Raw genomic sequence first — 27,467 nt, forward strand, 5'->3', positions numbered from 1 at the left:
CACCTTGCTGCCTGGCAGGAAAGGGCATAGCATAGAAAAACACCTTTAGTGGCAGTAAATAATTCACCCCCCTGCCGGAGCCATATCCAGGGGGCTTCGCTCTTCCCACTGCCCCCCTTCAGCAACGTGCACTTTTAAGAGAGTGTCTGTGAAAGCACTCGGGAAACTAAAAAGTGCATATAAAAATACAGGAGGTTACTGTTAGGAGTGAAATAATGGCACACCAGAATTTCTTTACTGGGAGCAGTGGGGAACTAAAAAAGGGAGAATAGTCCTTTCAAGTCTCACAAAATAACTCCAAAAATCGTCCTGTTACTTTTTCAGGTTTTATCATAAAACCGCAGACATGAATGAAGGGGCTGCAAGGAGAGGCAATGAAGACGCGGCGATGCACCTGGCTGGGGAGCTACGTGACGCGCAGCTGCAGCAAGGCAGGACTCAGCAGCAGCCAGCAAGGACTTTCTGGTTTCAAAAGCCACATCCCTGGAGGGAGCGAAACGTCCCTTCAGCTTTGACCTTCATCTCTTCAAAGAAATGTGTCTGTTGCTGAGAAGAAATGACTATTTTTCTACAGCTACCCTTTTCCTCTTACTATTACTATTGAAGGATCTAAACTTCTGCAGTAACTCTGGATGAATTTCAATAAGGAGAGGTTGCTAAATTATCTGAATTGCTGAGCTGAGAAAACTGGGAAAATTCAAATTGCGTCTGAGTAGAAAGAAATTTTGTTGAATTAACAGAATAATTCCTCATAACCCGAGCATTACCAACTCCAGTTTGCGAATGCCTTTTAAAATTTCTAAAGCTAGATTATATGTAGAAAAGTTACTTGATCAAATTTCAGCATCAGAAATATAAAACATAAAGTTCTTAAATGCCCCCAACTAAACTTCATGACCAAATACAACTTAAGAGAATAAAAGCCCATTAAGTCACCAAAGCCTCGTAACAAGAGCTAGAGTCTCTGAATATACCAAAGAAAATTAGTTAGCAGTATCTTACTTTAAAGATCCATTGAAGAAATACTTATCAATGAAAGCCAATTTACCAATGAAATTACTAAGACACTAACTATTTTACCACAAAGTTTTTTTATGTTACTAGTAAAATGAAATGCAGAAAATGAAATCCCTCCACTGCCAGACTCTAAGTGTGGTCTGGGCAAGCTGGTGGCCTGCGTGAGAGGACAGTGCTGCTCGGATCAGGGCTACTGCAACCACAGAGGCATTTCCACTGAGCTGGCCACTGTGACCATCCCGCCCGGAAGAGAGACCTGAGGTGTAAGGAGCAGAGTGACAGGAGAGCTACACTCATCACTGCTTTATGTGCTAACCGTCACTTCCAAGGACAGCCTGTAAGTTCACCGTAACCTGGAGGCCAGAGTCCTGAAGGGAAGCGCCCGCCTCTGCAGCCCGGGTCCCGCTTGCAGTGACTAGCCAACCCTGCCTTCTTAAATGGAGCCCCAGCAACGGGCACTCACGCGATGGCTGTCTGCCTAAGCAATCACTTTAGGAAGATATCTGAGTGAAGAACCTGACAACTGTTACGTGCCAGCACTGAATGAAACCCCCTTGCGTCCCCGTCCTTCTCTTACTCTATGAATGTTCCTCCATTTCTCCCTCAGGGAGAAAAATCGGCACAGTATTTATTTAGAATCCATTGTACTTTTAAAAATGGTGCATATTTTAGACTTAATTTTTAAAAACTAAGGTGAAAGTCTTATAATTTTAAGAAAATTACATAATAAAACTACTCTTTGAATGTGACTCTGGAATTTTTTCTCCTTAAGAGTAACTACCCAAGCTTTAAATAATGAAGCACAGGATACAAATGAATATAATGAATATTTAAACACCAAGTTTAAATGTGAACATTACTCTAAGAAACACTGTTAAAATTGTGATGCAGTTTATGAAAGGAAATTATTAAATTAGTACACCTTTTAGTTGGTTCCATCTGCAAATTCTTACCTTGAATCCATCCTTCTTGTTTTTTTCCAAACTTGACCATTCCCCAGGCTGAAAAATTCATTTGAAAAGACATATGAGTGACTCGGTAAAAGCAATACCTATAATTTCCCAATCTTGGACTCTAAGTTAAGTGCTTCCAGATAGGACATTTAGCTTAATTTATGTAATAGGAGCGGAAAATTACTTGGCTCTAATTACTCAGGCTACACTGTTGCTCTGACAACAAAATGAGACCAAAGATAAACTGACCCTTTTAATGTCTTCTATACACTTAATGATGTAGCTCCGCTTGATTGCCTCCTTCACTGCATACGCGTCACTGAGGATTGTCAGGTGCTCCTCCAAGGCTTGCTGAATCAGGCTACTGGGCAGCGTTGGAAGATGAGCCAGTTCCCAGAGTACATCTAACACCTACAATAATATCACATATGGTGAGCCAGCCAATACGCAAACAAAACTGCTTTGAGCATTTGTAGCTAGAAAAATCCATTTGATTCTCCTGCCTTTCCCGAAGTGGTCTCAAAGCGAGCTTCCCGGCCTATGCGTCCAATCAGGCTCAACAGCTTCTGTCTTACTCTGTCACTCTCAGTCTCCCAGCTCTGTAGGGGGAAAAGACAAGACACAGGAATTGCTTCATAATCAATTGGGAAAATAGGCAACAACTTTAAATTTGAGCTAAAAAAATTTAATAAAGAAAAGTACATTTAAACACTGCTATTTGGGGAGGACCTCAAAAGAGCTTACTATAGGAAAATTTAAAAGTAAGCAAGTTTGACTGAACACATACCTTCTGAATGAGAACAAACAAATGATTGAGCTGATCTGAATTAAATTTCACAGCTGCTGCAGCAATAATAGTATGAATGTTCTCGATCACGGTGGATGATTGTCCGGACTAGAAAAGGGGACATTGGAAAAAAGTTAAGTCTTGGAACTTGGTCAAACCTAAATCTTCTGCCTGGCAATTTACAGAGGCAGGAGCAAAGATATAACAAAGATAAATTGATTCTAGTCTAATGAGCATTCACTTGCATGATAATATTGACAAGACTACATGAAGCAACCATTATTAATAGTCATCAGCTGGCCTTATTTAAATTCCAAGCAGTACTAATTTTTTAAAAGGAAAATGTAAAAAAAGATGAGAATCAAGTTCTCAATATGACATATTCACTTTAAGAGGCGAACAAAATATTTTCAACCAGCTAAAAAATTCAAACTGATTGAATTATGAGATAAGCATACTCACTTTTGGCATTTTATAAATAATCCTGAGGGCCTCAGCTGACAGTATTATCTGTCTCATTTTTTTAATTTTGCTCATAGATGTTTTGTGACTTCAATTAGTATTTATTTATCCCATAGGCAGTTAAGTTTCTGCTTCAGAGCTACAGACCCAATTGTCAACCTTATGGTTGAAGCTCAATAACCTCAATCATGTCACCATCATGCCTCATTGTTCATCATGTGAGAGACTTGAAAGGCAGGGGGACATTTTTAGATTCAATTTTTTAAGAATTTTCTCAGTATCTACTTTGTACATAGAGCTGTTCATTGAATGTAGTAGGGATATACAATATATACATCATAGTCTCAAATCTTCAACCTTATATGGATTCAAAACTTATACTCACAAAGCAATATTACATGAGGATATTCTACTAAGGCCAAGACATATAAAGTAAAATCTATGGGACCTCAGACTGTTTTCTTTCACTCCTGCACTGAACTTTCTATAGTCTGTTCTGTAATGCTGGGCTGGGAGCCTGCAAACTACATCTCCCACACTTCTCTGCCAGCTGTCTTCCTGCTATGTTCTGCCAATGACAGGCAGTGCTGGGGGACCAGAGACAGGAGGAAGGAAGATGTGTTTCTGGTTTGGGTTCAGAGGATGGATGCAGCAAGGGATTCCAGAAGCCTTGGTGCTAACAGCACCAGCACTTGAAGTGAAAGCACCTCCAAAAGCAGCTTCCTTTCCTTGGACTTAATACCCCTTCTTCCTTTTTGCTCCTCCAGCATTCTTTCTTCTCGATTTTTTTTCTTTGCTTCTCCATCTCAGCAATAACTTTGTAAACAATCCCCTGTAGTCACTTCCCTCTGTTTGTAAAACCTAGCAGAGTTTCTGTTTCCTTACTTTATTTAATAGTATCAAATGGACAAAAACTGTTAATGAAAATTAATAAACAACAGAATGGAAAGAACACTGGACTGATAAAAGACATACATATACCTATTCCTAGCTCTGTCACTAACTGCTATATAACCTTCAGGAAGGCTTTTCATTTTTTAATCAAAAAAGGAAAAGACTGGGCTAGATCAGGACTTTGAAACTTCTTGTGGGTAGTGGAACCCTTTTTATACAAGCAATCTTAATAAAAACCCAAAGCTGTAAAATGGATTAGGTATGGCTGCTCTGGTTAAAGCAAGATAAAGGTCCCATTTCCCTGCCCACTCACCACCCTTTTCCCTCTCCTGTAGTTTAAAAATGTCAGGAAAAGGCAAAAATAATTCTGATCAACTTACCTGTATCTTCCAAATTTTAGTGAGCTCATCTAAAGACAATTTACTGCCCAGAAGTTCAATTATTCCCTTTATACGATCACAGTATTGTGCTTGGTCGATGTTACCTAATAGAAGAAACACCAGAGAGGAAGCCAGATATAGTGAACACTGACTCTCTAAATAGTAATTCAAATTAATTCAGAACAATAGTAACTTGCTATAAGATTATTTAAAGGTTGATACAGCCAAAACTACAACTCTGTAGCCTTTTTTATATAAAAATATATTATTTAAATTATGTATTAGGTAATTTTTTGAAAGCAACTTACCTTCTAATGCAATTGATAGAACTGAGTTTTCAACTAGCCAATCTAATAATCTGTCTGTATCTATAGCATTCTTCACAGATTTGGATAAAGTGCTATCTTCTATTAGTTTGGTTACCTAAAAAGACAGCATTATTGTGACTGAATGTAATATACATCATCAAAATCTTCATATACAATCTGTAATTTTTGTGGTGTTACAATGTGGTCTGATAATTAGCATGAACATATCAAAGGCCAGTTACAGAAATTAACAGACTACTATTTGAGATGTCTCTTTAAAAAGGACACGGAGCCATTCTTGCAGCTCTCACTCCCTGGACTACTGCTGACTGGCTCAGGGATGAACATCTAACTCAAACCTCCATCAGGGCACTTCCTCCATATTTTATACTGGGGAAGTATACAGAAAGCAAGCGTCAGTCCCTCTCTGGTGATGGGAATCACAGGATGTGAAACTTGGGGAAACTCTCCATGGCCACGCTCTCTACCATGACAGATGCCACACTCCACGTAGAGAGAACGAGGCCTACATGCTCAGAAAAGCAGAGACAAGACTTGGACAGAGTCCTGGCAGTGATCAGCTCTAAAATTCTAGTTGTTCCTGTGGCCCGCATGTATCATTGTCCTTTCTTGGGTTGGCTATTCAATCCTTCATTCATGTGAAACAGCCCAGCATCCTTCCAATAAATTCCTCCTTTGGCCTAATACGGTTCAAGACGAGTTTATTTCACTTGTACTCAAGAATCCTCACTATTGCAAAACCAAAGGAAAAATACCTGGAATGATAACAACTGTATTGGTTCCATCTGTCACTTACCAAAACCAACTGTGCTGTTTCTGTGCATATGAGACAAATTTAGGAAGCTACAGAAAATTTATTTCCATCATTTTGCTTAGACCAACACAACTGCAGTCATTTTGTTTTTGTCCTAACCCCAGTTAGAAGATTTGTTTTAAGTAACCCATATCTGAAATAAAAGGAGTTGTACCCTCAGAGTAAAAAGTAAATCTCAGACTATATAAGGGATTACATTCTAGGAAATTTCACAAAAACACTAAATATTTCAGAAAATGAACTTTGAGAGTAATACATATAAGAAAGTGGTTTTACTAACAGTTATAAACACATACACCATTTTATATATTTATCTCTTTTTTATAGGACAAGAAATTCTATTTCTCAACATTTTTATATTAATAACCACAAATTTCGGTAGAACTTAGTGTCTGTGCTTAAGTCTCGTAGAAACAAATGCAAAACTTACTTCTTTGAGGGAATTCATTTTAGCACTAAAATGTGGTGACTTCAGCATGCGCAGTAGGATGTCTAGTCGAAGGTCATCCACAATTGTCACCAGATCCGGTTGGAAGCGCATGCAAAGTAACTTAATGGCAGACAAGAGCTCAGGGATGCTAACCAACCTCTTTTATTTAATCAAAACAAAAACACAAAAAAGGAACTGTAAAAACATTTTTATCCCATTCTTACAAGACACACAAGAACATACGGTAACAATGGTCTGGTGGTATCTGATATTCTACACGGCCAATTAGCTACATTTCACTTCTAAATAAAAGCACGTAAGTGAGCAGCAAAGGAAAGGGAAAGGTCCTGTGAGAAATTCAAGGCAAAAAAAAAAAAAAAATTTGTATTAAATGTTAAAATTGCTTTGAATAACTTTGGGTAAGTTTTAATACTGTATTCTTTTAAAGCTTCTATTCTACACCAATTGCGATACTATCAAAATCATGTTAGTAAAATTCTCAATGTTATCACTTACTGAGGACACTGTATTCATTCTATTGACTGAGGTAACACCAACTGCTGGTGCTTCAGAAGTAGCACTTTTTGATTAGGAAATGTAAAACTAATTTGATGTGAACCATACGTGACCAGAATCCAAAGAGCAATGGTACATGAACCTTGCCAAGTCCTGGCTCTGCTTCCATGGACTAATGGGCGCTGGGGCCTGCCTGGCTGGACAGCAATTACCTTGTCTTTGAGGTCCTTTTCCTCCACACTCCGCACATCCTGGATGGTGGTAAGAATGACTGGGTCTAGCATGGGCTGCAGAAGTAAAATGCTACAGTTAATAAGAACTTCTGAATGCAGCCCCAAAGTAGAGAAGAGATCCATCTTCATTTACAATTCACAAAGAGGGTGCAATGAAACTAGCATCAGAGCCAACACCAACTAGCTAACACTGCCGAGTAAACCCTTAACTGACTCTGTGCTTCAGTTTCTGTAATGTAATACGGGTGTAATCTCTGTCATTACCATCTTACAAGGGTAATTTTGAAGAGCAACTCAAGACACATGGACTAACTTTTAAAACATTAAGCATGAGTAGTATTTTTGTAGTAAATATTTTGCATATGATTTTTAAAAATGAACACAAGCACATACCACACAAAATGTTATCACATGAACTACTTTTACTTGCTGATATGAATGAGGCCTAAACATGACTGCTCCAGAATGGTGCCCAATCAGATAACTAAGTATAAAAAGTATGTGTGAAGTAGTAAAATATTAGCTATACCTAAATTATCATTTCAATCTAAGTGAGATAATTTTTATAACTTAGCTGATGAGAAAAGAAGAAACATAATATTTAGCTATCAAAGCCAAGAATACATTAGCAATGAGTTAAAATGACATCAGGCAATTACCCAGATAGATTTTCTTCATTTACACTTATGCCATTTGCACAGTAAGGACTGAGGGCCGTTATGGTTATGAGGCGAGTCACAGTGCTCTCATCAGTATGCGCCAGGCCCTGTTTAATCCTTACTAAAACTCTGTGAGATAGGTATTTAATATTATGATGATGATCTTTCTACAGATTAGGAAACTGAGGCACACAGGTTAAGTAAGTCTTCCAAAGTCTCACACAAGTAGCCAGTGTCAGGGACAATTGTTATGTCAGGTAACATGTATCATGCTATGAATTTATTGCTAAATGAATTTAAGTTTAGAGAGTTTGACATAATTAAAGTTATACATGCTTTGGTTAGAAATTCATATACTTCTTACTCTCTTTAGAGTATACTCTGTTTATATACAGAAAATCTGCAATTTCTAAAGACCTATTAATTAGTAGCTGGAATATTTATGCTGAATTCCTTTCCATGAGCAATGCATGAGTAAAGAGTACGTATTTAAAATTAAAAAGGCAATTATTAAATTATTAATAAATATCAACAAGTCAAACCATTTAGCCTCTTTGTGTCTTAGGAGTTTCGGCCACAAAATTAATGGTTTATTTCTATGCTCAAGAAACTGAAAGAACACTAGTTGTTTCTGAAAAGTTTAATGTACAGAATGAATAAATATATAAACAGCCATCCTATTTCACTTAAATATCCGGCACTATTACCTTGACATTGAAAGAAAGCATTTAACAATTAAAAATAGACATTTTTAGAACCTACTAAAAAAAATCCTGTCTCTCTTATTAAAATGGCCCTAAATAAATTTGACATTAGAAAGAAGGAACAGTACATGTAAAAACATTGCTCCAGAAGGACACTTCCTTCAAACCATTTATGGTGATTTTTAAAAAGCTCTGTAAAAGTTAGAGGTCTTACAGACTTATTCATAAAGAAAAAAATAAATAGAGGTATTTCGATATGACATTTTGTTCAGTAAAACTTGTTAACTGAAAAGGAAAGAAAACGAGAAAATATAATAGGCTCTTAGCATTAGAAAACTGAACACTCACATGACCTGTTGACTTAAAATTCTGCAGGAATTTTAGGCAGGGAATCAGACAAGACGCGCTGTTAAGCTGTTATTCAAAAGTGAGTGACTGAGCTAGTAAGTGAGCCTAGCCAATTGTTCAACACTGATCTACTGCAATACATAATGGCACTGCATGATTAACAATCCCAGGAAGCAAATAGGGATAAGGAAATGAAAAATAAATAAATAAAAAGTATAGTTGATAAAATGATAATTTGAAAAGGTAAATAACCTTCTAAAATTTAGTGGTTTTCTATACTTCAAATTATTAAACATTGGTTTATCTTCTGATAATATTTTATTACAAGGATAATTAATCTGAAAAAAAGAAATTACCCTGGATTAGGCACAACTCTGAACAACGTGATGAAAAGAAAATGACTGCTGTTTGCGCGTCTTGGATCACCCCTCTGCAGTAATGGGAAATGGTTTAATCCTACCTGCACCACCGAGGAATTCAGGTACTCTGCGCACACTCCCAAGGGTTGCACCAATGCGGAGACGGCCTGGAAAAAAGACACTGAAGGTTAGAAATAGATTTGAGAGGATTTTTTCCTGTAAAAATGAAACAAATCCCTTTTCATATATCAGAGAAAAGTTTAAATAACGATTTGATCAAGTCATGAATGAAAGACTAGACAAACTAAACTCTTGGATATGAAGAATTAATATGATGATGTCAACCCATTTAAATTATTACAGAAATTTAAAGTAATATAAATCAGAATATGTCCATAAAACTTCTTTGGAGAACTGGATGAAATGAAGGAGAGGATAGTTGGGGAGGGTATGAAATATGCCTTTAAATAAAAAACACAGAAGGCTTATTTGAAGAAAATTATAAAACTTTACTAAAATACATAAAAGAAGGCCCAAATAAATAGGGAGATACCATGTTCCTGAATGAAAAGACCAGTACTATAAAAACGTCAATTCTCTACACTCTGACCTATAAATTTAATGCAATTCCAAATATGACATGAGTGGAATTGTCTGTAGGGAAACCTGATAGGCAGACTATATCTAGAAGAATAAAACTATGAGAAGATTAAAAAAAATTTTAGAAAAGAATGATACTGGGCAGAATCAGTGCTACCAATAATTAAAACAGTAGAGCAATAATACAGAAATGAACTAAAGAATGAATGACTAGAATAGATGCTCAGGAATAAGTCCATATATACACATGGGACTTTGATGTATGACAAAGCCAGTAAATGTGAATAATTCAATAGAGGATCTTATAACAATCGGTTACTTATTTGGAAGAAAATAAAACTGAATCCCTATCTTATACAACATATTAAAATAAATTCTAAATGAATTCAAGAGCTAAGTTTAAAAACTAAAAATATAAACTTACAAAAAGAAAAAATATATTTTTAGAACTGTGAGGTATAGGAACATTCCCTAAGCAAGTTAGAAAACTTTTAGGCCATTAAGGAAAAATTTGATTATATAAAATCTTGAACTTCTGTATAGCAATAGATACTCTCAATAAAAATGAAAGATTGTTATGTAACTTCTGGTTCCAACATGGTGGCATAGAGGCAAGCTGGCTTCACTCCCCCCCAACAGGAAACAAAAAACAAATACCTAGCACCAAAACCTGTATCAGCAACAACCCAGTGCTCAAGCATGAGGATGAGACAGTTCCAGGGGCCACAGAGAAATGGAAAAACTTATGTTGAAAGATGTCCATGACATAATGTTAAAGGAAAATATACTAGGTATAGCTTGATTACAATTTGGTTTTAAAGAGAGAAAGAGAGAGGGAGAAAGAACATGTACAGATTTATATAAATTAGGAAAAAGTGAGAAAGGCTATGCACTAAATTGTTAGCCCCTACCTAGGAGGTAGGCATGTGTGTCAGATAGGGTGGAAGGACAGGCAACTTTCATTTCTTACTTTGAACAGATATTTTCAACTGGTTGGACGGTGACTGATATTTTCTTCCCAGTATTTTTCAAATTCAAAAATATGTGACTTGTGCTCAAGTCTTATAATATGGCCTAAATTTGTTCTGGAACAGTGTCACCTTCTTAACTGGTCTTCTAATCAGGCATGTATCAGGAATTTTAATTATACTTTGCTAAAAGAATCTCAATCTTTGGAATCTCTTTGATGCCTGAGTTTTAACATCTCCTCAATAAAACCTAAATAATACAATTCTACATCAACTGCAGCAACCACCTAAGGGAAAAATCTTGAAAGAATCTTTAACCTCAAGACATCTGATAACAGTGAGGGGTAGGCCCAGATTCCTAAGTATCTGCCCTTGGCCAATTTTCATCTGAGTAGAAATTTCAGGCTGCTCTGTTTTTTGTTTTATTTTGTTTTGTTATGCTTAATAAATTGACTCTGCAGGAAATCAGTGTTTCAACATTTTTTAAAAATAAAATTTATTTCTGATGTTGCCCAATGACCAGTTATTGAGAAACAAGTAAGTTGGATAAAACCTTAGATCTGAAGAGGTCTTTCTTTTGTTTTGCTTTTTAAATCACTACATATTATCTCTCAGGTCAATAAAGTCATTTCCAACACACTTAATCTATTCAACAGGGATCAAAAGGATAGTCCAACAACCTAATTAACTTCCAGGGAAAGAAGAGACTCCTGGATCAGTGTCAGTAATCTGACAGACATGTGATCTGCAGGATAAACACTGGGTGGCAAGAAAGGGCCAGTCTATTATCACACCATCAGTCTCTCTGCTTGCCCACTGCTATTTCCTTCATCCAGAGGGACCTCGGGAGTCGATGAGTCATGGTCCCACAGAAATAGCTGCTACCGTAAGCACAATTTGCAACACTTAGGTATATTATTATATCACATCATTTTCTGCAGAGATCAAATTACAGTAGTTAGCACAGTGTTTTATACATGCCAAGGACATAATAAATAGTTTTTAATTGAATGATTAATTAACTAGAGAACAGAATAAATTGCTCTCAGCTACAAACAGGTCAGCAGTGTGTTAAATATTAAAGATTAGGTTATTCTCCTTACCACAGGTTAAAGTTTTTGAGAAAATTAAGTTGACGTGAAAATGAGGTAGATAAAAAACTGCACTAGAGGAATGATTCTAAGTTCCCAAGTTACAGCCCTTTGTTACTTATAAGTTTCTTAACACCAAAAAGCCTACTAAACAACCTCGTTAAAATATTTTTATTTGTGCCTGGTACTATAAAATAAATTCTAGTTTATATAATTGTTTAACTGAGTCATAAAATTGTTATGTACATATTATTAATAATATATACTTGCCACATACAGCAACTGTCTTTAAAAAGTAAAATAATTTCATGTAACCATCACAAATCAAGAGAAATATACCATAGGCAAAGGAAAAATAGTGAGGTAAAAAAACACCAGCGGGTCTCGAGACCAGCCTGGGCAACATGGTGAGACCTTGTTTATATAAAAAATTTAAAAATTAGCCAGTCTTGGTGGTGTGCACCTGTAGTGCCAGCTACTTGGGAGGCTGAGAAAGGAGGGTCGCTTGAGCCCAGGAGTTGGAGGTTACAGTGAACTATGATGATGCCACTGTACTCCAGCCTGGGCAACAGAGCAAGACCCTGTCTCTTAAAAACAAACAAAAAAACCCACACAAACATTCTAATGGAAATTTGGTTATGATTAGGAGTAAACATTTCTCTGGCTATCAGCACCATGAAATCTGCTCCTCTAAAGATTAATTTTTAATTTAACATTTAACTTACTATGTCCAGACTGTGTCCCCTTGTTGTATACCAACCCAAATAGAGTGATGTTCCACACTGGGCACATACAGTGGTTGAACTTACCCCAAGTTCTATATCTTCTGAATGGAGCTTGGCTTGGATTGCTGCAAATCCACCTAATTCTCCAAACTGAGAAGAAAAAGGGCACAGATTAATTTTCAATTGCTATATATGAATAATTTAAACAAGGAACTAAGGCTAACATTCTAATCTCTCACTGTGCTCTATAATATTGGTCTTGAGTGAGCCCCTATGAAATCATTCCAACACTCTGTGGTACCCAGCAGGAGATGTGCTAAGTCCAAAAGCTGATGTGCATCTGCATATATGGTACATACAAAAAAAAGGAAGGAACTATGAAACCTATTTCCTTAAAACAAATTCTAATTATTGTCTGTAGCTGTCATTTGCTTAAAATACCAAACTCTGGGAAATCTCATCAGAAGATGGAAAATATACTATACGACATGACAACATTAATAAAAGTTGTATACCTTGTTTACCAAATCCACAACCCATCCGTGAGGTTCCTATGAGGAAAAAACAAAAAAAAAAAAACAAAATTGAGATGGCAATATAAAAGCTTCCCCATTAACCCTTACACTTCTTTACCTGAAAAGTTAGAGAAAAAAATGTCAAAATTTGAAAACTATTTTGAAAGTTTGTTTTCCCAAATGTTTCCTAATATGAGTCTTTGACATTACTATATATAATTTTGGGAGTCTGTGAGTCTTTATTGTGACAGAATTGCCACACTGTGGAAAATTTATGCATTTTGGGGTAGCTGAGATTAGTTGTTTAAGCTCTCCAAGGTACAGGATAACTTGAGTTAAATTTTCTAAGAAAGTTATGTTTTAGACATTATTAGTCCCAGCTGCATCATTAATTAATACTCTTAACTAAGCTCTTTATCTTCTCCTCCTTTTCTTCCTTTGTTTCCTTTTCTGAGCATTCACTGTTCTAGGGGCTGGATATAGAATAGTGACTAAGAAGAGATGTGATACCTGCTTACATGAAGCTCTTATTTTAGCAGGGTCAACAAACCCAAGTAAATCAGCATATTCGGGGTGGTGGTCATGAAAGACCTCTCTGAAGAGGTAGTTTTTAAGCCAAAACCTAAAGGATGAGATGGATTTAGCCATTTACAGAACAATCCTGGCAGAGAAGCTGAAATGGCAAAGGTCCTGTCTGGGGAAGGAGAAAAGAGTGTTCTACGTTTAAGAAACGGAGAAAACTCTCCCAGCCAGGTAATGCTGAGCCAGAAATGACACAGATGAGGCTGCAGAGAGAGGCAAAGGCTAGATCATGCAGAAACTTACACACTGATTAGAAGCAAGCAACAGACACATTTGCCTACTTTGATTTGGGTACTGAATGGAGGGGAGAAAAGAATTCTCCAAGAATTTGTAACCCCAGAATTGCCTTCCTATGGCTTTCCTGCTCAAATTCACTTTTTATGGTCTGAAAAACCTTAAGCTTAGAATTTATTCCATAGTGGTCCCAGATTTTAGTGCTTCCAGGCACTGGAAGAAGTAAAAGTAAAACCTTTTTGGAGGAAAAAATTTTCAACTTAGGCTTCAAAAAATCCCCTTAGATTAAATTCTAAGAAACACGAATACAGAGAAAAACAACAAATAAGTATAAATATAATTCTATACACGTACACACACACACACACACACACACACACAAAATGAGTAAAAAGTCAGCAGAATCAGACCTGTAGGTATCAGACACAGAATATAAATTAGCATTAAACAAACCAGGGATTGAAAATATGAGCCAAGAACATGAGACAATAAAAAAATGACTAAACAGAGTCAAAAAAGAAGCAAACAATTTATATACTGAAAAATTCAGTAATGAAATTAAAGACTCAAATGAACAGGTTAAACAGCAGATTAGATACAAATAGAAAAAAATAGTAAACTGTACATTAGATCTGGAAAAAGTTATCACAATGCAGCACAAGCAGACAAGATGGAAAATAGGAAAAAATACAAATGAGGTTAAAGGACACGGAGGACAGAATGAGAAGTCTAATATGTATCTAAAGTTCCAGAAAAAGACACTAATGGGGAAGGGACAATATTGAAAAAGATAATGGTTGAGAAATTTCCAGAATTGATGCATGACATTAATTCTTAGATTCAGAAGCCCAGTGAATCTGAAGCAAAGTAAATAAAAAGAATACTTTGGTTAATTGCATGAGAGTCAAATTGACAAGCATCAAAGAGAAAAAAGAGATCTCAGAATACAGGCATGGAGGGAAGACAGACATCTCTAATGAAGGAACAATAGTCAGACCAACAGCCAACTTCTCAAAAGCAATACCCAAATCAGAGGACAGTGAAATGGTATCTTTAATATTCTGATGGGAAATAGTTATCAATCTAGAGTTTCAAACCCAGAGAAAGTATGTATTCTACAAGGAATGGTAAACAGAGTTAAGTTCAGGCCATCCAAAACAAAGACTTAACCACTAATGGGCCTTTACCACAGCACACTTTATATGATGCATTTACCTACTTCATGGAGTGAAAAAACATAGGGGGCTAGGACAATGCACAATAAAGACATAGAGATAATAAAACAGTCAGGGGGGGAGTGATCAGGTGAAACATTCTAAGGCCTTTATATATTGCTCAGAGGAGGATAAAGATATTGATGAAATTTAGGTTTTGTTTAGTTAGTAAGTTAAAATATTAGAGTAATCACTGAACGAGTAACTGGGAGAGAGGTCATGGAATCTTTCAAAAGGTATGGCTGTCAAGGGGAGCAGAGGACCATGCTGAAGCTGGAGAGGGATATGATATTAAAAGTTTATTTAATACTTAAAGATGTGAAATACCAGAGCACATTGTACACAAAGGTAATGATCCGATGGCAGGGAAAAGATTGAGGATACCAAAGAAAGAATGTAAAACCTAAGGAATGATATGCTTGAGTAGGCAAGAGGAGAGGGGATCTAGAGCCTTCGTGAGAATAGAGAACCCTTCTATGGTAATGAAAGGAAACCCAAAGACCAACCTTTCTGGGTCTTGGTTGTTGCACATGTAAACTGAAGGGGAAAGAATGACCATCTGCTGCGTATTTACTACAGCGAACCACCATGTTTAGTGTTTGTACATACATTTGTCATTTAATCCTCTCAACAAACCGAAAGAGAAGATTTTGACATTTTGAGAAGTAGCACTGCCTATGGTTATTATAGAACGCGGAGTCTGTGGCTGGACTGCATGGCTTCTTCCTATAACTAGGTATGCGGACTTGGCAAGTATTTAACCTCCATCTGTCTCTGTTTCTCATCTATGAAATGGGGGTAAAAATAGTACCCAACTAGAAGAGTTGTTGTAGGGATTAAATTCCAAAGAACATATACACTGGCGTTTCCATTCAGCTCTTATCCCTTCTCTGGAGTATTGGCTGACCCATCAAGGTGGCACTATCCCTGCCTCCTCTGAATTCTATGCATAGTACATATTATTATAATTGCACCTAATGTTTATTATGTTGTAATTTTTGGTATTCATATTTTCTCCACTATACTATTAAGCTAGGAATCACGTCTTATTGCTTTTTATATTAAAGACAAGGGCAGTTTTGTTGTATCTCAAAAATCTGGAATAATGCCAGACACACAGTAAATGTTAAATAAATGATTGTTGACCTAAACCTCTGCTTCTATGAAAGCAACGGATAAGTTTTCTTTCCACTAAATTTGACTTCTTTCAACTATTTCTCAAAACCCCGTGTTTGAACTAAATGATTATTTGATTATGTACTCCTTGTGGGCAAAATGTTATTAACATACTGTAGAACTCTGAATATAAAATAAAATATTGGTTCTGGGCCTGAAAAAGCAAAAATTTTAATGCTTAGGGAGTCTAAAATTATATAGGAGACTAAGTACTACATTATTTTTTTCTAGGTACAATTACTCATCTTAAGTCATTTCAAATGCTCTAGTCTCTTAAATACCTCTATGAAACTGGGATACCAATCAAACTGCAGTTCTGATAATCCAATATATGGGGCACTAAAGTCATTTCTCACTTCACTAGATATCATTTCAAATCTATAAAATTCTTCATGATACTAGTTAACAGCTATGGAAAAAATCTGCAATGTCTGAAAAAAACTTCAGGCAATTTTATGAGCCATATGGGATATTTGTCATTTTTCACAGATTGTTTTACTCCTTCCGAGTAAATTGTCATTTCTATAGCACAGAAAATCTTTTTCAATACATTTCTCTATAAAAAGATGAAACAAAACTATACTATGTTTACCTTTTGGAAAGTAGATACAGGTGAAATAGCGAACATATTTCCCTCTCCAAACACTTCTGCCCAATTCCTTTGAGACACTTTCATTCTGTTTTTAAAATGGTATTCATTATCAGGATTGAAAGCCTAGATTCAAAGAGAACAGAGAAACATTATTATCTATTTCTATAGCAACACATATTAGCATTAGAAAAGAAGATAAAAATATAGCCTTGGACTCCTTCATTAATGGAATCTTTCAAGAACACCAACAAAGCAGCACACGCCGTAGCGAGTGCAGAGGAGCGAAGGACCAACGTGGTGCTCTCCTGTCCTGTTCAATGTTTGCTGCGAGACAAGAGTAGGAGGTAACAGGATGGGAGGTCTGACTCAAGGCAAAGTGATACCAATGCTCCAGATGTGCTTAGATGGCCACAGGTAGAGCTGGGCCACAGAGACAGTGAAGACAGAAGTTAGGAGGGGAAAACAGGAGGGTCTCTCCTTCATGCAGCTACTGTTGCCTGTTGGGGGAAAAGGCCAGAAATCTAACACATGAACACCCCACATGAAAGTATTTAGGATACAAAAAATTGGGGAGAGATAAGAGAAAGGCATTTCATCATTTTACAAGCTGTAAAATACATTAACATTATTATAGAAAGGTACTTCTTCCAAACTAAAACACATGATGCTTGCTCTGCTTTTTAAAAATAAAAACCAAGGACCCTAACAGCTATTATCTTTAGTGATAAAATCATTATCACTCATCATTAACTAGAAGTCAGAGAATAACAAGTATTTATTTTAAACAAAATCAAAATACAAAACACTTCATTTTAGAGATACTATACCATTGTAAGCACGCCCAGGAGCCCAATGGGAATTGGATCTTGTTTTATTCTCTCTGCAACCAGTTCTATTAATAGCATCAACATGTTGTAGATTCCTTCATGAATTTCAGTACCCCACTTGTGAACAGCACTTGATGTCAGGAGCTACAAAAACACAAAGGGCAGACTAGAATCTAACTTGAAAAAAGAAAATAAATCTATAGTTTATCAGGTCAATCTCAAATAATCAAGAGATTATGACCAAAATACTTTTTTGATGCAGATGACTTGCTGTTAAAAGACCCATAACTATAGCCCATCTACTTGTTCATTTATTTCAAAGTCAACACAGAGTTTTGTTTTTGAATTTTAATTCTCTTGCATTAAAGCAGTTTCTTTAAAAGAAAATTTTTATTGGCTCCTCTACGTGTCATTATTACTAGGGGAGGTCAAGTGGTGTGGAACAGGTAAAAACCCGAGAGCAATTCCTGGTACTACTGTTTTCTAGCTGTGTGGCCTTGGACAAATTTACCTGAGTTCTCAGAGGCTCAGTTCTCTCAACTCTAAAGAAGCATAATTCCTATCCCCTTCACACAGATGTTATGAGGATCAAAAGACAGAATAAACGTGAAAGCATTTTATAAATGATAAGGCATTATTAATATATCTTGATGGTTGCCTGTCCTTATTAATCAGTATTTCAAGAACCTGAGAAATGCATGTTATATTGCATGGATTCTAATATACATATTCTTTTCACATTTTTTAACATCTCAGAAATAGAATGGCATCTTTCCACCTGTTGACCAGATGACGGCAGGGTTCTGAATGTGAAGAAATTTTAGAAACATCTTACCAATTTTATTTCGCTTATACTTTCCTTTTTAGTAAGTACAAAAGTAATACTTAATTTGTTAAATGTTTAAGAACATTTAAAATAGCTCTCAGTGAAAAGACATTGTAACACTGTTTACTTAGCAGCTATTTTTCTTAAACATAAACATCAAATATAAAGTAGTGGTACATCTTATAATCAGATAGCTGCTTAGATTCGTTAAAGAGTGGAGAAACTGGATTCCCCTGATCCTCAGCCTTGTAGTCCTTGAGGAAGTTTAATTTAGGAACAACTGTCAGAACAGGCAATGAGAAATCAAAAGATTTCACTTAAATTTGTATGGTGGTTTCATGTTTTTGTAAGATTTCCCTCCAAAGGGAAAATACCAGGCAATTAAAAATTTCTTCTTGGCCACATTGAAAACCCCTTAAAAAGAACAGTCTGAAGGAGTCCAAACTGCAATGGTTGCAGAGAAAAGACTCAGTTCCAGATTTTCTAAGTACCAATTAGTGGCACTATTTGCTCAAATGAGCAAAAATCATAAGACTGATTTTATATAAACCAGTGAGTTACCATTTTTTACAAGAATTTTTTTGCCTGACTATATATTTCTCCTATACTATAACAAAGCAAAACAAAGCAGAGATCGATATTTAAGCTTTGTATGACTGCAAAATAAAAATATATGTGGATTAAGCACCACTTTCTCTGGTGCCATTCTCATTTGTTCATTTTTCACTTTGAAAAGGTAATTCTGTCTACCTTCTAGAATTCTGAGATGGGGAAAGACAGGCAATACCTTGTGGGGAAGATGCGCAGATGGTTTAAACTCAACCACATACTATGGACAAACCTAAATTATTTTCCCTGCCTGAACATACTAGGAAAGAATACAAGGCTGGCCTGAAGGTGAAAGGTGAAGAATGCATAAATGACAACAAAGCTCCTTTTGTGCACCTTATTCATGCAATCACTTATTATTCATACCCTTACTTCTAAAAAAAATGTTAGAGGGCAGCTTGTGAGAAAAGCCTGGGGAAGAGGGGAGGGGACGGTCCTTGTCCCAGGAAACGCAGTGACGAAAGTAGTACCAATTATGTCAAATCCTACTGAGTATTCTGGCAGCCAAGCCTAAAGGCACACAGAATTCTGTAGCTCTTCTGATTTAATAAAAGAAAGTATGCCTAATTGATGGGGAGGAGAATCTTTTTAATAGCTCTAAACTGTAGGAGAATTTAACATTTTTACATTAACAAAATTGAATAATATATATAACACAGGGTACCTTTGAGCTCATAGTTTTACAAAAAAAACAAAAAACAACCAACCAATCAACATGTGACCATTTATGATGAGGGCATAATATAAAACAGTTCTCCGAAACATCTCTGCACAGAGTTAGAGTACTATACTCCAAATATGCAACTTGCTGGTGAACTTACTTGATACAGGGCTTTCTGGGTCTGGAGTTCCTTAATCTAAAGGTCCTTTCCTTTCCTTAGACTAATAAGTCCTTTTCCATGACTCTGAATAAACTTGTATTTTCCTTCTCTGTAAATCTGTGCATATATTATATGTCACAGTATGTTACATTACAAAAATTTTGCTATTTTTTAAAAAGCTACTATAATTCTTAAAAGAATTCTTAAAAGTTGAAAATTATTTTAAACTACAAATTGGTAGATGAATTAATCTAAAATGAAGATAAATCTTGATTTCATATAATCTCTGCCCAAACGACAATTTAAAAAGATTTCTTTTTTCTTTTTGAAAAAAGAAAGAAAACTTCTGTTTCTAAAATTAATTTTGTTAGTTTTTAAGCCTTGAATCAAATGAGATTCTGTCTACCAAAATGCAGCTGGGAGTAACTGTTTGCAAATGAACAGTTTGTTTCACTGGGTTTTAAGATAAATATAAACTTTACCCATTTGTAGTTCTAGTGACTTACTTGCATGTAGGACAAAAATGGGTGTCAAAATCCAGAAGTTAAGATAGCAGGAGACTCACTCATTCATTCAGCATTTACTGAGCTCTTTCTACGAGCTAGGTGCTTGGTTGTATGCTGGGGGAGACAGTAGTGTCTATGACAGACATAGTCCCTGCTCTTGTGAGGATTCAAGGCTCATGTGGTGAAAGGGGAATCATGCCGAGTCAGTCTGCTTTCAGAAACACAATTTCTGTGATCTCCTATTCCCATTGTTAAGAAAAATTGCTTTCTAAGAGATGCGACCAGAATGGGAGCATATCATTCTGGCTCTGACAGATGCTGCCATACGTATGCCATTTTGCCGGTAAGAACATCTAATCTAACCTAACCTTTCAGCAGCTAACAATGTCTGCTTCTGCCTCAGTAAAACATAAGTATAAGGAGGCTCACATTTTGATAAATAAATACTATACTATCTTTCTAAGTGCCACAATTCTTACTTTACTAAAGTGTGCAACTTCCTAGTATAATTAAGCCTTAACCTATTCTTTAGCAATTAAATAGTAGGAAGTAAAAGTTATATCTGACCAAAGATGCATGCAAACAATTAAAGCAGTAAATCATTTATAAGCCCCAAATTCAGAGCTACTTTTTTTCGTATTAGAGGATTCCTCAGCTGACCAAGATTCATAAACTGGTCTTACACATGAAAAAACTAAAACTAAAGCAAGAAGCTTGTCTACTTCACCACCACTAAAAAAAAAAAATCAGATCAGCACATTTTTCTTACCTTTTTAAATGCTTCAGGCATACACCTATCCATAAATCTTTTACAATTCTCATCAGATTCAGAAAGACCTTAGTAAAATAAATGAAAGAATATACCTTATTTAGATCTTAGGTACTTTGTAGAAATCATATATAACATTCTAAATTCATACTAAATACATATGGAACTATCTATTATAAAAACCTTGATTCTTATGGGGTTATTAAAAGTAGAATATATACCTTCTGATGAGGGAACAGGCTGAGAATCACAGTATTAGACTAAATAAATACTAATTAGAACAGAAATGGCTGAACTTATGTTTTCATGTCAGAGTAACTTCAAGGATCTGATTAAATAGCTAGTAAAACATCAACAGCAGCTACTTCCTAGCCATTATTGTTTTTCTAAACAGTTCTATAAAAACACAAATATTTCAATAAATGCCAAAATCACTCTTCTCCCCTAAAACAAACTGATAAAATATGTGTAATAAAATATACAGAATTGTGTCTGGCACAATTTACACAGCAAGTGATAAATACTCGCTAAGTGAATGAATGAATCTACTATAAAATCACCCTTTGGAAGAAATGCATTTCCTTCTTAAACTCAATAATGGGTTTTGCTCATCACTGGGAATACTGCTGAACAAATTTTTTATTTTTTGGATCTACTGTCTAGCATAGTACACAGATCCTTCCTTACAGGTGCTCAATAAATGCGGCTGTTGAGAAGCCAGTCATAAATGCACCACAAGGGCCTATCAGGATTACACTGAATCCCAGTCAAAATATTTCCTTTTGATGTGTCTCATATTTAAACATGGTCAGTAAACTATACATAGTTTTAATAAGGAAAAAAACCCCCACAAAACCATGGCCCTATTCATTTTATTTTATAACTGAATTCAATATGAAAAATAAATTATTTTCTCTTTTATAGATTTTTAGTGTAGATGTTTCCTTATATTGACATCCATTCTTCCAGCCTAGTGATATTTTATTACTCTATTAGCTTGATATTTGTAAAGCACTAAAGACAGTACCAGGCACTTACAATAATAAGCACAAAAAGAATGTTACATAAATATTACTTTCTTTTCTTAAAAAGAATAGCTGCTCAATTAAGCCTTAATTTAAAGTGCTCCAAGGCTCTGTGGAAAGTTTATTTCAATTTCCATAAAGCTTTCAACGGTATTTTAAATAATACTCTCTCTTGAAGCTAGAAGAAAATAGTTGATTTAGTCAAAGACTAAGAGAATAAACAATCTGTCCAAGATCACACAGCCAGGCAATAAGAGCTAAGATCAAACTCAGGCCTCCTATAAAAAAATGTCCTCAGGTGTTCTGAGGTCTGGAAACTTACCAAGTCTTGCCAGGTAGGTAGAGGCCAATAGGCATTTGCCTAGTGATTCTTCTCGCTTATAAGGGATGGACCAATGATCCGTTAAAACACGGCTTTCTAGTTCGTATAAATTTGTTGTAGGGAATTCAATTCCTTCCCCAGAGCAGTTTCCATTTTCATCATTCTTCTGACAAAAAGGGATTAAGACAAAAAGCAAATACACTAATTAGTGAGTATTCTAAAAATTTAGAATTGAACACAGAGCAAATGCTTAACCAATGGTTGCATTAATACAACCAGTGTGGATCCCACCTCTCTTTCTCCTAATCACATCTTTCACCAAGAGTACCTCAAATATTCTCATCTTCCATCATTCTGGCATTCCTACTCTCTCAGAAGGTAACTTCATCTCTTTCTTCAAAAATGAACTTCATTTCTCATAGTAAAATATCAAACCTGCCTTCAATGACAGCCATCCTGTCCTCACCTCTTTTTTCTCACTGAGAGAATAAATTTCTTCAAAGAGGTACCTCTATTTGCCATCTCTTTCTCACACTGATTCAATCCTGACACCACCCCAATCTGGATTCCAGAGTCCCTACTCCCCAAAGTGGCTATTGTTAAGGTCACCGTTGAACTCTGTATCATTAAATCCAATAACATGTTTCAGTCCTTATCTTACTTCTCAGGAGTATCTGACCTTCTGCTCACTCTCTCCTTTTGAAATGCTAGACTCTCCCCGTCACTTCCCAGGTTAGCACACTCCCTTTCTCCTCCCATGGGTCTGGCTGTTCCTAGTGTGTCTGGTACAACCTGCCCTCCCAGTCATCAAATATTTGAGCTCCTCAAACCTCAGTGCGAGGCCCTTTTCTCTTCTCATTCCAGTCTATCTCCCTGGGTGACCTCATCCACACTCCAACTCTCAATTACCTCCTATCTGCAGATGATTCATAAATTTCTATCACCAGCTTAGACCTTTCCTCTGAGCTTCAGACACACAAATGCAACTGCCTACTTGACATCTTCTCTCATTAAATGTGTGCCCCAAACCAAATTCATGCTCCTTCCCCCTCAATCCTGGTCCACTTCTTGTGTTCCCCATCCCAGTGAATGGCACCAGATTCATCGGGTGGCACCACCAAAAACCAGGGAATCATTCTTAACAAACTCCCCTCCCCACCCCGAATACCTGGAGACCAGACCTCCTAAATTTCTCTCAAATCCCTCCACTTCCGTCCATCTCCACAGCCACCTCCGGGCCCAAGCTGCTGTGGCTTATGCCTAGATTATTTCGCCAGCTTCCACACTGGTCTCCCTTTACCTCATTCACACATTTGCTTTCCACTCTGATCTTTATAAAGCACAATCTGATGCTAAGTCTAAAAACACTCTCATGGCTTGCCTTTGTTCTTAAGATAACCCAAATCAGTTTGTAAACACTCTAGAAGGCCTTGAAAGGCCTACCCGCTGCCCGCCCCCCTTCCTCTCCAGTTTTCTACACTCTGGGTGGTTTCTCTGGGATTTAGCTTCTTGACAAGCACAATGCTCGCTGTATCAGACTAAGTTCCCAAAAGGCCTTAGCAATGTTTCTGATCCTACATGCTCTCCCAGAACCTGGCCACTCTCCATCAAAAGGTAGCACTTACTCCCCGTGTCTCTGAACCAGAGTAGGACTGTGTGTGTGCCTGCCTCAAGCAACAGAATACAGCAGAAGAGACACTGCATGATGTCCAAGCCTCAGTCATGAAAGGCAATACAGCTTCCTCCTGGCTGGTCCTCTCTCGGGACACTCACTCCTGGAACCCAAACACCACGTCATGAGGGAACCCACACTAAATGGAGAAGTCACATGCGGCTGTTCTGTCCAACAGTCTCACTAAGGTCTCAGTGGACAGCCAGCCCCTGAAGGCCAGTGAAGGAGCCTTCAGATTAGTACAGCCTCTGGCCATCAAGTCATTCCCAGCCTTAGTCTTCTGGCTGAGGCCCTAGGCATCATGCAGCAGAGATAAACTGCTGTCTGAATCCTTCCCCACCAAATCAATGAGCATGATAAATGGTTATTTTATGCCACTATTTCTGAACTCATCTTTCTGTCCTCTTTAACGTACTTAACTCCTATACATCCTTGATTCTTCCAGGGAAACATATCCTTTTGTTTCAGCCTCTTTGTAATTTGAATCTAAAGTGTGTCTATTGTAGACAGCATATACTTGTATCATATTTTAAAAAATCTATTCTGCCAACTAAACCTAAACCTTTCTAGAACTTCTAAACTAGGTCAAATTCCTCCAGTTATGATGAATTATTATATACTCTTACCATCCTGAATCTCTCCTTTATAGCACTATTCACAGATATAATTTTGTATTTACTTGTGATTTATTTTATGTTTGCCCTCCACTAGACCAAGCTCCATAAGGGCATGGACACTGTCCACTTTTGATCAACTCTGTATTTCCAGAACCTGGTCCCTAACAAAAAGTTGGTATTTAGTAAATACTGTTAAATGGAAAAATAATCCACGCAAACAAAGTTTCAATTAATAATGAGGTAACTGCCAGACTTTCCCTCAGTTCTCACCAAAATAACTACTAAACTGGTAAATGAGTTCAGCAAGGTTGAAGAATACAATATCAATATACAAAATTCAACTGTATTTCTATACACTAACAATGAAGAATCCTAAAATAAAATTAAGAAAATAATTTTATTTATTATAGTATCAAAGAGAATAAACTACTTAGGAAGTATGAAGCTTGTACATTGAAAACCATAAAACATCACTGAAAGAAATTAAAAGAAGAATTAAAAAAACAGAAAGACATCCATGTTCATGGATTGGAACTTAATATTGTTCAGATGGCAATACTTCCAAATCGGTCTACAGATTCAACACAGTCAGCATCAAAATTGCAGGTTCTTTGCAAAAATTGACAATCTGATCCTAAAATTCACACAAAAATGCAAGGAACCCTGAATAGCCAAAACAGTAAGATAAAAGGAAAACAAAGTTCAAGAATTCACATTTCTTGAACTACAAAAATCTATTATAATCAAGAAAAATGTAGCACTGGCATAAAGATAAATATTTAGGTCAATGGAATATAACAGAGATTCCATAAATGAAACCTTTTATTTATGGTCAATTGATTTTTTCAACAAGGATGACAAGACAACTTAGTTAATCTTTGACAAAGGCATAAAAGCAATTCAACAAAGGAAGGACAGTCTTTTCAACAAATAGTGCTGAGACAATTGAATATACACAACCAAGTGAATGAAACTGGACCCCACCTCACACCATAAACAAAATTAACTCAAAATGTAACACAAGAATAAATCCTCATGAGCCTATTATATTAGGTAATTATTTCTTATAAAAGCACAAGCAACAAAAGAAAAAATAGGTAAATTGAACTTCATCAAAATTAAAAACTTTTGTGTATCGAAGGGCACCAATAAAAAAGAACCTACAGATGGTGGTGATGGTTGCACAACTCTGTAAATGCACACTTTAAAAGGGTAAACTTTACAGTGTGTGAATTATATATATCTCAATAAGGCTGTCATTAAAAAGAGTTGATTAACAAAAATGAGTTCAATGATTATAGTCACTAAACGTGAGTATATAAATAAATCTAAGAATTCCAAAACACAGAGCTGTACCTAAGGATCTATAATAAAAATACAATATATATGGCCATTAAACAGTTTTAAAGCAGCACTTTTTAAAATAATATATTTAGGACTTAACAGGTAAAAAAATATCATGCTGCCTCATAAGTAGTTAACATTCTTGGTCTTAAAGAAGGAGGGAATAGATACATTATACACAAGGGTTAAGGAATGATACTGAGCAGCATTACATTTTGAGGAGGGTGCTGCTAACACAAAGTGATAAGTAATCACAGAGGGGGAAAATAGTGACATGAACCCATATTTAGGTTGATTTAATATTTTGAGTCACCACTGTGAGTAGAGCCTGTCCTTGGCAAAAATTACATATTGAGCAAGAGAACACACCCAAAGCAGCTCAGTCCTATTGCAAAATACGTCCCAACAGACATAATAGATTGGGCTTTTCATAAGAACTCTGGAACGTAACATACTATTCTCTCATTAGATGCCAAATCCAAATGATACAAAAGTAACCATTAACGATCACTGATTCTAAATTGATTAGAAACATATTTACCAAAGTGTGCTATGCTCTAGACAAGGTGCTTAGTGCTGGGGACAGACACAAAGACACAATTTTTATCTGTAAAGAACAGGACAATGTGATAGTAAAGAAAAGGGGATAAGGGGCGCCAAGCCAGCCTGTGGGTGCCCCTGTGTATGCTTGGCAAGAACAAATATGTATATGCATAGCAGTTGAGCAAGTTTAAGGAAACAGTGCTCTAGGCAGAAAGTTACAGATCACATTATTTTAAAACCAGTACTAATTTATTTTTAAAGTGTATTAAGTAATAAAATCTCAACATTTTTAGACTTTTGACTACTTCAGGCAATGTCTTTACTGCTTTTTATTATGATATTCCACCAATTTCATTTAAAATTAATTTTTATAAAATATTTTATAATATTAATGTAAGTCAGGCATTTGTTAGAGATGTACAATTCTGGCACTAAGGCAGAAGAGAAATGAGCTTGCCAACAATTCTTGAACGTCACTTTTAACCTGAAAAATTTCTAGTAACACTAAATCTTGTGTATTCAGTTGTCCAAGGAAAAAAATGAGCTAGGTGTTAAAGTATGATTTCTGAATTGGCCAATTTGTGATTAAAATCAAAACAATTAACATTGTTGGAGACATACACTTCTTCAGTATTTTCAGTTATTTCCTAAATAAGTAATCATTTTTTATGCCCATACATAAGAATGAAAATAGAAACAAGATCTCTATAACTCCTGTAATACTTGATAGCATCATAAGTATGCTAGGAATTCAAATAGTTGTGATTATAACTTCATCTATTTGCAAACTGTTCAGACTAAGGTTTATTATTAACCTACTTATAAGATCAACATATTAATAGTACTCTTAATGATTGGAACTTAAGTTTTTGATGGACTTGATAAATGCTGTTCCTATATAGTGTGAATCTACCCCCACAGAGTTTAATGAAGATATTTAGATATAACATATAGTTTATTTCGACAAAAATATATTCCTGTATACCTTTTATATTGTAAATTGT

General features: G+C 36.0%; 1 protein-coding gene across 2 annotated transcripts in view; it reads right to left on the minus strand.

Moving 5' to 3' along the window:
* The window catches only part of USP24 (ubiquitin specific peptidase 24), a 125,207-nt gene that overhangs the window by 76,990 nt on the left and 20,750 nt on the right, over nucleotides 1-27,467 (minus strand). For both annotated transcript variants that reach the window (XM_069480051.1, XM_069480050.1), the window contains exons 2-16: nucleotides 22,288-22,453; nucleotides 20,941-21,008; nucleotides 17,410-17,553; nucleotides 16,583-16,705; nucleotides 12,785-12,820; nucleotides 12,354-12,419; nucleotides 8,987-9,052; nucleotides 6,795-6,869; nucleotides 6,067-6,225; nucleotides 4,802-4,916; nucleotides 4,494-4,597; nucleotides 2,758-2,865; nucleotides 2,474-2,569; nucleotides 2,220-2,381; nucleotides 1,971-2,018 (exon numbers count right to left, since the gene is read on the minus strand). In XM_069480051.1, the coding sequence (XP_069336152.1) occupies nucleotides 1,971-2,018; nucleotides 2,220-2,381; nucleotides 2,474-2,569; nucleotides 2,758-2,865; nucleotides 4,494-4,597; nucleotides 4,802-4,916; nucleotides 6,067-6,225; nucleotides 6,795-6,869; nucleotides 8,987-9,052; nucleotides 12,354-12,419; nucleotides 12,785-12,820; nucleotides 16,583-16,705; nucleotides 17,410-17,553; nucleotides 20,941-21,008; nucleotides 22,288-22,453 (1,536 nt within the window). The remainder of the gene's footprint in view (nucleotides 1-1,970; nucleotides 2,019-2,219; nucleotides 2,382-2,473; nucleotides 2,570-2,757; nucleotides 2,866-4,493; nucleotides 4,598-4,801; nucleotides 4,917-6,066; nucleotides 6,226-6,794; nucleotides 6,870-8,986; nucleotides 9,053-12,353; nucleotides 12,420-12,784; nucleotides 12,821-16,582; nucleotides 16,706-17,409; nucleotides 17,554-20,940; nucleotides 21,009-22,287; nucleotides 22,454-27,467) is intronic.

Source organism: Eulemur rufifrons, chromosome 8, assembly GCF_041146395.1.
Source record: "Eulemur rufifrons isolate Redbay chromosome 8, OSU_ERuf_1, whole genome shotgun sequence".
NCBI lineage: Eukaryota > Metazoa > Chordata > Mammalia > Primates > Lemuridae > Eulemur > Eulemur rufifrons.